Source organism: Chiloscyllium plagiosum, chromosome 14 (genome assembly GCF_004010195.1).
Source record: "Chiloscyllium plagiosum isolate BGI_BamShark_2017 chromosome 14, ASM401019v2, whole genome shotgun sequence".
Classification (NCBI taxonomy): domain Eukaryota; kingdom Metazoa; phylum Chordata; class Chondrichthyes; order Orectolobiformes; family Hemiscylliidae; genus Chiloscyllium; species Chiloscyllium plagiosum.
The window spans coordinates 13,880,846-13,894,052 of record NC_057723.1 but is presented as its reverse complement, the minus strand read 5'-3'; the positions used below and the strand labels follow the sequence as shown (position 1 = coordinate 13,894,052).

Here is a 13,207-nt window from a genome sequence, read left to right as displayed (position 1 = left end):
CTTTCTATCTTTCCTGTAGCATTTGTATCCTGGAACATTAAGCTGCCAGTCCTGCCCATCCCTGAGCAATGTTTCCGTAATTGCTATGATATCCCAGTCCCATGTTCCTAACCATGCCCTGAGTTCATCTGCCTTCTCTGTTAGGCCCCTTGCATTGAAATAAATGCAGTTTAATTTATTAGTCCTACCTTGTCCCTGCCTGCCCTGACTGTGTGACTCACTTCTGTTCTCAGCTGTACCAGTCTCAGATCAATCTCTTTACTCACTATCTCCTGACCTGCTGCGCTTTTCCAGCAACACATTTTTCAGCTCTGATCTCCAGCATCTGCAGTCCTTACTTTCTCATAGTTGCTTTTTCTCTGCTGGCCACAGAAACGCCTGTCTGTACCTCTGACTACAGAATCCCCTGACACAATTGATCTTTTGGAAGCTGACATACCCCTCGTTGCATTAGAGCCAGTCTCAATACCAGAAACTTGGCTGTTCGTGCTACGTTCCCCTGAGAATCCATCACCCCCTACATTTTCCAAAACAGCATACCTGTTTGAAATGGGTGTATCGACAAAAGACTCCTGCCCTAGGTGCCGACCTCTTTCACCCTTCCTGGAATTAACCCATCTCAAGACTGATCAATTTAGAGAACGCATCTACCAGAAATTTGAGGGGGTGGGCCGGAGGGCAATAAATGTTTAAAACACCACATTCTTCCCCATTTATCAGGACTTTGAGAATCACAAACCTCCCGCGTGTGTCTTTAACACACTCTGGTAACTTAAATGGGAGGTTCCTCCTAACCAATATAGCCACTCCCATACTTCTCGTGTTAAAAATGAAAAGTAAACCCGATTAAAGCCATTCTGCTGTAGTTTCAAATGCGCCCTATTATCCAAGTGTGTCTCGTGTAACAAAGCAATATTCACCTTTTCCTTTCTAAGACTCGAAAGTACCTTCTTCCTCATCATTGGTGAGTGACTCCCCTTGATGTTCCAGATACAACATTTAATCAAGCCATTAGCCATAAGCTTCAGTGGTAACATTTAGATTCCAGAGAGGAGGAACTCAAAACACAAATTGCCGAGCCTTATTATTGCAAGATCAAACAAACACAAAAACTACATAAACTAAAACCACTAAAGAAACCTACAACGCTATCAAAGATTATATACAACAAAAACCAAAAAAAAAACAACATATAAAGCGCCAATGGCGCTGAATAGGGCAACTCATCCACTGCTCAAAACGGGCAACCATACATCCCAAAACCCAACTTCCCATCCCGCTGCCAATACTGCAGCCAGGGCCCTTAAATATCTGAACCGGGCATCAACTGCCTGTAAGTAGGCATCTAGCCATTCCAACCATTTTCCCTCCTCCTAGCTAGAGTCGCACCGCAAACGCAAGCAGAAAAGAATGAAATACACAATGGAATAACAATGTGAATAAAGAAATTTTGAAAAAAAAGGGTAAGTACCCCACTCATCCTTTGGTATAACTTAGAAATTGAAAGTACACATCTCAACCGCTGCCAAACATAGTTTCGACCAGATTATTAACAATAAAAAAGATAGGAAAAAAAAGCCCCAAACAGACTTCCTCTTTTTTTAATAAAGAAAAAGAAATGACAAATCCAAACAACACTACTATTTGTACATACTAAATTGTTCAGATTAAGTTAATTTGTCAAGTCTCTTGCCTTCTCTGACATGTCAAAGAGATGTACAGATCCATCTAACGTGACTCGTAGCACCGCTGGATATCTCAGAGATTACTGGATCCCAAGCTCCCTCAGTCTTCTCTTGACACCATCATAGGATTTTCTTTTCTGAATCACCGCTGCTGAGAAGTCCTAGAAGAACATGATCTTAGAGCCCTCGTAAACTAGGACCTTCGGATCCTTCCCCTGGATTCTGGAAGCTTCCACGATTCTCCCCTTATTACTATAATGATGAAACTGCGCCAAGATAGGACGAGGACGTTGATCTAGATCTGATCTCCGCACTGTGACCCGGTGAGCTCTCTCGATCTTCAAGCCCCTCATTCCAGCCTCCAAGTTAGGAATTTTGGCAACCAGTTTGCAATAAATTCCGCCAGCCACTCACCTTTCTTACCCTCCAGCAGACCGACAATCCGAATATTTTTTCTCCTACCCCTGTTCTCAAGGTCATTGACTTGGTCAAGCAAATTATGGACCTGCGTCTCCAGGGCTTGAATCCTATCCTTGGAGGAACCGATATCAGCTTCCACCACTTCGACTCTGTGTTCTACCTCATCCGTCCTTTTCTCCAGGACTCCCAGTGGCTGTTAATGCTTCTGCAGCATGATAGAGATCAGGGCCAGCTTCTCCTCTATTTGTTTAACCAACATCTCGCAATGGGCCATGGTAATAGATTTTAATAGTTTCCTGGGACTCTACGACCTTTCCAGAGTCCCAGGATATTGTGGTGGTCTGGGTAGGGCGGGTTAAAAGTTTGTCTAGCTTGCGCTGCAGTGCGGAGCGTTTTTAAGCTTTCACTGCACAGCCAGTTAGTCTTGTGCTTGAGGTGTAGCAAACAATTACTGTTGTTTCCTCCCCAACTTTCAGAATCTGGCAGTTTTAGTGGTTCAGTTCTGAGGTATACATCCTCACCTAAAACAATTGACTATCCTTCTCTTTTCAGACACTGATAGGACCTGCTGTTTATTACCAACATTTTCTGTTTTCATCCCAGGGCTTTTGATAGCATTAGAATTTCTTCCCTATTTCTGCCCTCCCTGTCTAAAGCCATTAGTTTATGCTGACAAGTGGTTCCATACCCACCTAACCAATGTTCTGACGAAGATCGCATTGCTTGTGTGGATCATTGCAAATTGGCTCACAACTGTAGCTACACTTTGAAGTAAATTTATTGGCCATAAAGCATGGGATGTCCTGAGATTGCACAATCTAAATTCCAGCTCTTTGCTGTGACTCAGTGCCAGATTGGAGCAGGGCTTTATTCATTGAACTCTAAACATTAACTATGGTTCTCTCCCCACAGATGCTGCCAGACCTGTTGAGTTTTGCCAATACTTTGTTTTTATTTCAAATGAGGCGTCGGTTTTTTGTCATGCAGGGTGAGTTTTTTAAATTCCCTGTCAAAATGATAAATGGGTTCTTAGAAATCTCACAGCATGTCACTGCCAAATTTGCATTAAATTGGCAGCTGAGTCTGCTGTCTGACTCGCTAGGGCTCAGCTCATGTCTTTTTTTTTGTTTCAGTTTAAGCTTTTCCAAAGGCAGGTCTTTTAGCATTAGTTGAGTTGGCATAACCTGTGACTTCCACTCCTGCTGCCCTAGAGCATCAGTCCCATATTCGATTTGTGACCCATTGGTCCATCTTCATGTGTAACCGAGAAGTGAACTTCAACTGGCAACTACTCCCAAGAAACAGCTTCTGCGCAGTTACCAAGAGCAGGAACAGAAATCACAGACTATGGTGCGGCTCTAGACCAAAGCCCCCACACCTCTAACACATGCACTGCCAGACACATATAGCCCCGTTATTGGGCTGTGATATACTGTGCTGTATTAGGCTGGTGGTCAGAGTGAGAGCAAGCCAGCCTGCACATTTTTGGAAGTGAACACAATGGCCAGGAAACCCTCATTTCAATAATTAACAACTAATTTAGGGCAAACCAAGGATCAGACATAAAGGTAGATTATAGAGTTATACAACATGGAAACAGATCCTTCAGTCCAACTCATCCATGCCGACTAGGTTTCCAAACTAAATTAATCCCATTTGCTTATATTTGGCCCATGTTTCTTCTCACCCGTTCCTATTTGTGAACTTGTCCAAATGACTTTTAAATATTGTAACTGTCCCTGCATCTACCACTTCCTATGAAAGTTCATTCCAATTATGAACCATTCTAACTGAAAAAGTTGTCTAGATTAGAGTGGTGCTGGAAAAGCACAGCAGGCCAGGCAGCATCCAAACAGCAGCTGCCTGACCTGCTGTGCTTTTCCAGCACCACTCTAATCTAGACTCTGGTTTACAGCATCTGCAGTCCTTGTTTTTACCTGAAAAAGTTGTCTGTCAGGTCCCTTTTAAATCTTTCTCCTCTTACATTAAAAATACGTCCCCTAGTTTTAAAATCCCCTACCCTAGGGAAAAGGCCTTTACTATTCACCTTTTTTATGCCCTTCATCATTTTATACATTATGCCACCCCTCAACCTCCTACGCTCCAGTGAAATAAGTCCCAGCTTATCCAGCCTCTCCTTGTAAATCAAACTTCCAGTCCTGGTAACATCCTTATCTGTTTTCTGCACTCTTTTCAATGTAATATCCTCCCTGTAACAGGGCAACCAGAATTGTGCACAGTACTCCAAAGGTGGTCTCAATGTCCTGTACAACTGTAATATGACATCCCAATGCGTATACTCAATAGATTGAGCAAAGGCAAATGTACCAGAAGCCTTCTTTACTACCATGTCTACATGTGTCAACTTTCAATGGACTATGTACCTGAATCCCTAGGTTGTAGGAATCCGAGTAACATGAGCTCTGTTGAAATTTGTGGCCAAAATGGATGAGAATTCTGGCGAGGCCTATCTCAATGCATCTCGCTTCCATTTTTACGTTTTTGATGAGCAGGTTTCCCATGAAGCAACAGTTCAAATGAATCAAGTTTCTCATTAGGCAGCAAAGAATTATTAATCAAGGGGGAATTTTGCTTGTTAAACACCTGATCAATACAATAATTTATCTCATTAATATTCACATTCCCATCTTACCAAAACAACCAAAGAAGCTAGGCATTGAGCATTCTTGATATGGAGGTCAGAGCATGTACCTGGTGACTTCAGTCAACCTCTTGCTCCAAAACAAACTCCACATTGGACAGGTGGCACTAAGAGTCCTTCAGCCTTTCAGGTCTGAGCAGACCTATGTACTTGAACCCCACTTTCCAGCACTTGGCCCATACCTTGGGTGTTATTACAATTCAAGGGCTCATCCATTTACTTTTTAAAAGGTTGGGAGGTTTCCTACCTCAACTATCCTCTCGGGCATCTCCAGGCACATTCCATGGGCAACAGCCAACACACCACTCATCCACAGACTTTGATATCTGACATGTGCCAGCCTCTAAGGATCTTCATGGCACATCTACAATCCCACTTACAGGCCACTTTGTACTTCAATTCTGAACCTTGGGCTGCACCGACAACTCTCATTGCAATGCTGCTGCAAAGACATTGGGCACTCATTGAGCTCATGGACTGGACCAGGCTATATTCTCAGTCTGTTCATTTACTGACATAATGCTCTCCCACTATGAACTGACCTAGATGCTCACAGCATACCTTCCTTGCTTTGCCTTTTTTGATCTTTGCCCCCTCAGCGAGAGATACCATCAGCCAGGCTCACATTACTTCTGTTCTGCTTTACCATTTTACACAGACACAAAGTCAGCAACAGTCCTCACTCACATCAAGGGAGAAAGCCTTTGTTCACGGGGTACCAGCATAGTACGTCCAGAGCAGACTTTCTGATACCTGTACAAGGATTTGGATACGGTCAGTCAGCTACTTGGGGCAGTCAAGAGTCAAATACTCTCCACATAAAGGTTAAGGAGGCAAATGTCAGGTAGTCCAACACCTGTCTTGACACGTTCTGGCCTATTTGGGCTGCTTTCCTCCTGAATGAGAGAGGTTGCTATTATGGGAAATGAAAGTGGGTGGCACAGCTGTTATGAATCAGGTAGTGTCTGGAGCAAATGAGTCAGCAGCACACAAAGGAAATGCCAGGTTAGTGCTGTCAGGGTTGGGGTGGGTGACAATGAACAGAAAAATGGTACAGACTTGTGAGGGTGGTAGAGCATGGGCCTAGGTGGGAGATGGGCATAGTAGCAGTGAGAGAATGTAAGGTATCAAAGAGAAGATGGTGGGACTAACACTAGCGAAATGTAAACGATATTGACCTTCTCCCTACACTGCTGGATATTCCTCCAGATGGCTGAGACTGCACTGACCGTAATAGCAACTTCAGACCAAGCTCACGTGGTTTGATATCATGGCTTTCAAGGCTGGTACTAGAGGAAGAGAACATCCTGCCTGTGTATCAGATGGTCCAGCAGGATTTCCAGATCTCTGCCTGCAAAGTGAGACACCAATTTCCCATCACCCAAGGCAAATGTCCAGAGCCATACAGAGCTCCAGGCTGTCTATCAAAGTGCACAATGTGCTTTTAAAGATGGCATAAGTTCCAGTGATTCCAGTTAACTCTGGGATAGCTAGTGAGTGGCAAGTCGTTCTGGGAAAGTATCTCGTACGTTGAAGGTAGAATTGGATGACAGGAACACCAGAGGAGAAGGTAGGTAATTAATGAGGTGAGTTTGGTAAGATGTGGCAAGAAATCCCACCACGCCTGGTGATTGAAAAAAAACTTTCAGAAAATTTGATCCAACTTGCACTTACCTAAAAAAATGGAATATTCAGCTCAAGGTCTTCCTACTGTAAAGGGTAGCCATCATGTGGAGTTGCTGGTAGCGCTACAAACGCTGCTGATTTCAAATAAACCTGGTATCATGTGACTTCTGACTTACACTATGGGGATCAGTGACCTGATCATTGAACTCTACAATACTTTGGGGAACCAAATATAATACAATTCCTTCTGTCAGAGATGTGAGAATATATTTCACTAATGCAATAATATTAAACTCTTGTCTTTATGGTATAATATTCCCGAGAGATGCACTGAGGCGTGATATGCCTGGATTAACTATGTTTACTGGGGGATTAAAATTCAATTTAAGTGCTATGGCATGGGTTTAATATGCTACAATTTCCATGATTTAGAACAGATTACAGTCTGATGTGAACCATTAATATATTGGTTTACACAAGGGAACAATTCATTTGACATCACATAAATCTGAACTCACTTTCTAATTCCAATTTTCTGTATTCTTATCTCTTGAAAGCATCATGTTCTTGCACTCTGTTTCCCAGATGAATCTTTACATGTGAATGTCATGTGCTCACTGGGGAGGAAGGAGTGGGTCTGATGATATCACTATGAAACCGTCTCAGCATAACTCACAGGTGAGATGTAGTGCTATTTCCCCCTTACCACAAGATTACTGACCATATCACTACATCTCCATTTTAGAACTTCAGACTAGCAAAGAATAAGAGATTAAATGTGGAAGCTCCCTGTCGAGGCGTTTATCCAGAATTTAATGTTTTTCCCAACCACATTAAAGTTTCTGATACACTTATCCAAGGAAGTGTGTGGGTTTGCGTGTGGTCATACAGAGTCAGTATATTTAGATTCTATTTAAAGTCTTTTCCAAAGTAACTGATGCTTTGTTTATTGAAATACACTAAGGATTATTTCCCAAGCTTCTGTTTGGCTGTCCCTCTAGTTGTGCAGCAGAGGTGCCAAGCAGAAAAGAAAGCAGTGGCAGAGTGGTAAAATCAGTGGACTAGTGATCTAGAGACCCAGGCTAATATTCTGGGGACATGGGTTTGAGTCCCACCATGGCAGATGATGAAATCTGAATTAAATTAAAACATTGGAATTCAAAGCTGTTCTGAGGGGGCCCTCTTGTGGTGCAGTGGTGGTGTCCCCATTGGACCAAGAAGCCTGGAGACTGAGAGCATCACGGTGATTAGCACTGCTGCCTTACAGTAGGGATCCAAGTTCAATTCCAGCTTCAGGGGACTGTGATGATTAGCCATGGAAAATGCAGTGTTACAGGGATGGGGGAGGAGTGAGTCTGGGTGGGATGCTCTTCAGAGGGTCAGTGTGGACTCAATGGACAAAATGGCCAGCTTCTGCACCATAAGGATTCTATTCTGTGAAGGATCATCCCTCAGGGTCCAACGCTCCAGGGAAAACAGCCCCAGCTGATTCAACCTCTCCAATCCTGTCAATATCCTTGTAAATCTTTTCTGAACTCTTTCACGTTTCACAACATCCTTCCGATAGAAAGGATACCAGAATTGTGTGCAATGTTCCAAAAGTGGCCTAACCAATGTCCTGTACAGCCGCAACATGACCTCCCAATTTCTGTACTCAATACTCTAACCAAGAAAAGGAAAGCATACCAAACGCCTTTTTCACTATCCTTTCTACCTGCGACTCTACTTTCAAGGTCTCTTTGTTCAGCAACACTCTCTAGGACCTTACCATTAAGTGTATAAGTCCTGCTAAGATTTGCTTTCCCAAAATGCAGCACCTCACATTTATCTAAATTAAACTCCATCTGCCACTACTCAGCCCATTGGCCCATCTGATCAAGATCCCGTTGTAATCTGAAGTAACCTTCTTCGCTGTCCACTACACCTCCAATTTTGTTGTCATCTGCAAACCTATCAACGAGAATAAGAGCTGAAAATGTGTTGCTGGAAAAGCACAGCAGGTCAGGCAGCATCCAAGGAGCAGGAATTAAAGACTTATACATTATTAACTATTATTCAGGGATGCTGCATAAATGTGGGTTTATTTTGTTAGGTCACAGTACAGTTATGATCTCAATGGTGGAAAAAGCTTACTCTGGTTCCTATTTTCCTAAACACGGTGCAAAGAGGACAAGAAATGAAATGCAGGGATCTTTAAAGGTTGCATGGTTAGAAAAATTGGTAGATGGATGGGTGTGAGACTATTAAGGGAGTTGACAAGAAGGATAAGAAAAATAAAGGCTTTGCCAGACAGAGGTCAGCAACAGTTTAATTTCAAGCTAGTTTGGATCAGCTTCCTGTTAAACTTGGTTTAAACCCAAGGAGCAGGAGAATCGACAATTCCTGAAGAAGGGTTTAAACCAGTTTTTTTTGATTTGCTGTCAAACTGAAGATTGGTCAGGGCAGTGTTCAGTGAGAAATGATTAGACAAGGGAACCAGTATCTTCTGCTAAATACTACAAATCCTTTCGGATTCGATGTTCATTCATTCAACATTTTTCTGAATCTGGCAACCAAGGACTTGCTAACATGGTTCCACCCATATAAATAAAGCCAGGCTGTAGCTGCTACTGATATTGCAGTTCAAAGTAGTGCTCATGAACATGTTGGAAATTTGTCCCCTCTCTTAGCTCAACGTGAGTCTATTCTCATTTTGGTATCCAGGGCAAATAATTATCTCTAGTCTCATTCCGACTTTTCTTTTCTAATAGTGGTAACTGGTAACTCTGAAGGCCCAGAGGGTTGCATAAACTTTCAAGTTTTTTTTTGCTTTGCACAGAAACTACCCTTATTCAACAAGTGCATTTTGTGTCACTGATCACTCAATCTCAGTTAAGTAAAACCTTTCTCAACAGCAGTAAAAGCTATTTACATGGTATTGATAACACAGACCACTCCTGTGACTCTATGACTCTCCCCTGCTATCCAGATAAGCACAAATTGCTTTTTTAACTCCTGGGCTACGGAATAAAACATGAAACCATTGCTGCACAGAGACATAGCTAGAGAACAAAAACCTCCATTTACACAACCAAGTTTATACAGCAATGAAAGCAGCATTGAGACCATTCCAACACATAGCTGGTTTTGTAGTGCAAGCTAGTATGCATGGGAATAAAAACTTCTTAGCTCCAACAAAGTTTCCTTTTGCGTTGTAGCTTTTGTTACAAAGTTACTTAAAATTAATCAACGCTAGTAATCCAAGAGCAGGGTTAGAACTAACAAGGAGACAAAAGAGCAGTTACATTATGTCATGCTACAGAATTCGAGATTTCCTTCCATGCAGTTTATATCTTGAATACTCCAGCAGTGACACCATTACATTGAAATGTACTCTAATTCCGTTTGCTGTTGCCCAAAAGTTGCTGTGCCTCTGAAGGTGTCAACTCAGCAGGTGGTGTACTGTCACCACAATGGTGTACCTCTAGCAATCACTCTCAATGCAGCTAAGACAGCAAGTGTGTTGTTTAACTAGACATCACAGAGAAGCCTCGTTCTGCTGTTGCTAGACAGCCACACAGCTGGACATATCAGCAGGAGTTACATTATTTGCATTATTGGGAATTAGGTTTCTCTCCCCAAAGTCCAGCATTTCTGAAACAAGCGTTAGCACCTCCGCCATCTTCCGTGCTTAGATCAGCTAACACAGCGAAAGGTCATAGGTAGCACTGTCCCATTACCAATACAGCAGGTAGAATCCAAAATAATTGGGGCTGAAAAGTTCTAAGTGATTAACTGTAAAAATGCTCAATTGTCATTACTTAAAAATAATAAGCTTGTTAACCTATAACAGAATCCTCCTTAAGTAATAACTAACTTCCTCCTGGATCAGATAACTCGATCTTGGATAAATGGGGTTAAACAGATTTGAAGCTTCACATCAGTAATGGAAATGCATCCGTACCCTGAGACGAGTGGGGAATTTCTTTTAGTTGGATGTTAGAACTTAGTCATTGGTTTTAAGTGTTGCCATATCATAAAGCATTTAAATCATCTCAATAAGTTGAGCTTGTTTACTTAAGTGCCACTGTCGTACTGTTAAATGTATGCAAATAAAATCATACCCTCAATGATAATTAAAGCTCTTGCAGGGGTTTAAGAGACATTGTATTATTAAAAGTTATTATTTTGGATCGGGGTGAAAAGGCTACTTTAATTCTAATAAATAGCAGACCTTTTGCAATGGATAGTTTGCCTCCAAGGATATTACTACTTCATTTTTGTTTTAGAGTTAATCTGTATAGCTCAGTGACAGATAACAATGAAACGATATCCACAGGCTGTTATTTTAATCAGTTAAGAAACTAAGAGGACCCTATAGGAAATCAATGATCAATACAATCTACTTTCCAATTATCACCCTTGACTTTACACAATTGGTATTTTTAAACATAACATCCACCACAAGACATAACCAAAAACAAATTAATAGGATAAATCAAGGGTGAGATGCAATTTACAGCTTCTCTGTTTGAAGTTAAAATGCTGAATCCCTGGAGATTTGGTGCAACTACATATTTTTGGCAAATTATATTCCTTCAGTCTGATTCAGGTACTGATCCAATATCTGATTGAGTTTACACTGGTACTTTTCCAGTATTTTGTCCAAGTACCAAATCTTCCTGTGTAAAAACTAGTAAGTGTGTTGGCAAACTGTCTGACCTATCACTGCCAAGATCGATCCTCATCAGCGATCCATATGTGAACATTCAAGTACGTGACACTGAATAATAATGAGTGGAATCTGCTGACTACCTTTTTTTCCCTATTTGAAACAGTTAGCATTTCTAGCACCCTCTGTTGACACAGGCCACACACTGGAAAGCAAACTGCTGCTCTCAAGTGTCCATACTATTTAACAGAGTCTTACACAGTCAGCTATAATGCAAGTGAAATTTGCTAGCATTTGCCAAGGCCAGCGGTTTAGAGATGCTGTTAAAATAAACATCAATGTGAAAGTGCATCAGGAGGAAGAGTGAGAAATAATTAATACTGAAACTATGGAAGGATAGAAATTAGAATGTCAAAATGCTTTTTTCACTGAACAAGCACTGATTCAGAAGGCTGTTATAGAATTTACATTTATTAGAGGTTCTGATCTATTTACAGTCATATACCAGAGAACATAATAAAACCAGAAAGTACAGTCCAATAACTCTTGGCAGAAAGCACAAAAAGTGCATTAGTCTGTTCTTAAAATGCAGGAGTGTTCTGCAAATGATAACACATCATCTCACCACTAGCCTCCAAGGAGTACAATTATTTTAAACATATATCATGACCAGCATCATTTCTACGCTATGTTGTCTTCTTAAAATTCACTGATGATAAAGCCTAAAGGAAAAAGAAAAGCAATTGTGCCCTCTACTGGTTATCAGGGCAAGGTGCATGCTAGGTAATGAAGCCAAATGAATAAGGCATTGTTAGTACATCACAGACCAGTTTTGCGATAGCACTTCAACAGTAGCCACTAAAACAGTATAATGATTACTAGTTTTCAGCATTCACTATTAAAATTGTACATCTAAAAACAGATACGAAACACTGTTGTCCTTTGTTGTCCTTTTCTGATGCAGTAATTTAACCAGCCGCGCCCCCCATCCCCCCACTTTTTTTGTGCCCCAGTTGCGAGGTCCGCTTCCTGCAGGTGTCAGTTGCTAGTGAACAAGTTGTTCAATCTACGGATGCAGGAAATCACTCTCCAGGAAACCATCTGTAGTGAGGAAGGAAAAAAAGACATTATGAACTATAATGAGACCCATTCTATTTTCAGTCAGAACAGGAGAAAAAAGCAGCAAGAGAATTACAGAGCTATGGTCAGACATGGAAGTATCCAATTCTATATAAATAAAAGATAGTGAATAACACAACACTGAAAAGATGAATTCTGTATTCCAATCCCTTCCGATCACATGGTATTGGAATCTTTCATCTTAAAGCTGGCATCATTCTTCTTCTTTTCATTTGATTTCAGTGACAAACAGCACAATAGAGCTGCTAAAATGAGAGAATCAACACTGCCTGCTTATTCCTGCCGAGTGACACATCCAAAGCACATTTTGTTCGACTGAAATGGTAAATTTGGTGTTCAAAGCATACAGCAAACTGCAAACCAAATTGTACTCTTCCACCACTTGCCCACCCACCGCTCCCTGGTGGAGCTGAACGACCTCAGAATAAAAACAGCTAAAAATATGTAAGTTTCAACATGGTAAATAAAATACACTTGTAAAACATGGAAACAATTTCTTTGGTTGTGCTGGAGAGTTTAATATCTCCTGTGAACCTTAGTATGGTTTAGAAAATACACAGGTCCCTCATTTTGAGCTGCTTTCAGAAAAAGTAAACTCCTACTTAATTCAGTACTTTATACGAATCGAATCACCATGCTTTTTTTCCATCCTCTTCCCTAGGTTAAAATAGTGCCATATGAATTTCAAATCAAATGGATAAGGTCTTTTGAGACCTTGTTGCCTGAAAAGCAGTTATTTGCAATGCAAGATTGTTAGTGAATCTGAATTGGTAACAGACCTTAATTCTCAGTAGATGAAAAGGACCCTAGTCCTTGGCAGAGGGGCAAAACTGTCTGGCATTTTCCGAACCTTTGCATAATTAATGAATCCTCGGAGAAACAGTAGAAATCCTGCAAGATAGTGAGCAAAACTATTAGACAAATTTGTCATTATTAAAAACAATGGAATTGGCTGCATTATGGTTCCCTTTTGCATGATTTACAAGAATACGCTCTCATTCAGCTGGTACACTATTAATAATA

At 41.2% G+C, this 13,207-nt stretch overlaps 1 protein-coding gene across 1 annotated transcript in view; it reads right to left on the bottom strand.

The window, feature by feature from the left end:
* Nucleotides 1–11,497: 11,497 nt before the first annotated feature.
* LOC122556505 (NEDD4 family-interacting protein 1-like) overlaps nt 11,498–13,207 on the bottom strand; it is a 63,412-nt gene continuing 61,702 nt past the window's right edge. The window contains exons 7-8 of the mRNA XM_043703211.1: nt 12,964–13,075; nt 11,498–12,145 (exon numbers count right to left, since the gene is read on the bottom strand). Of these exons, the coding sequence (XP_043559146.1) occupies nt 12,972–13,075 (104 nt within the window). The 3' untranslated portion in view covers nt 11,498–12,145; nt 12,964–12,971. The remainder of the gene's footprint in view (nt 12,146–12,963; nt 13,076–13,207) is intronic.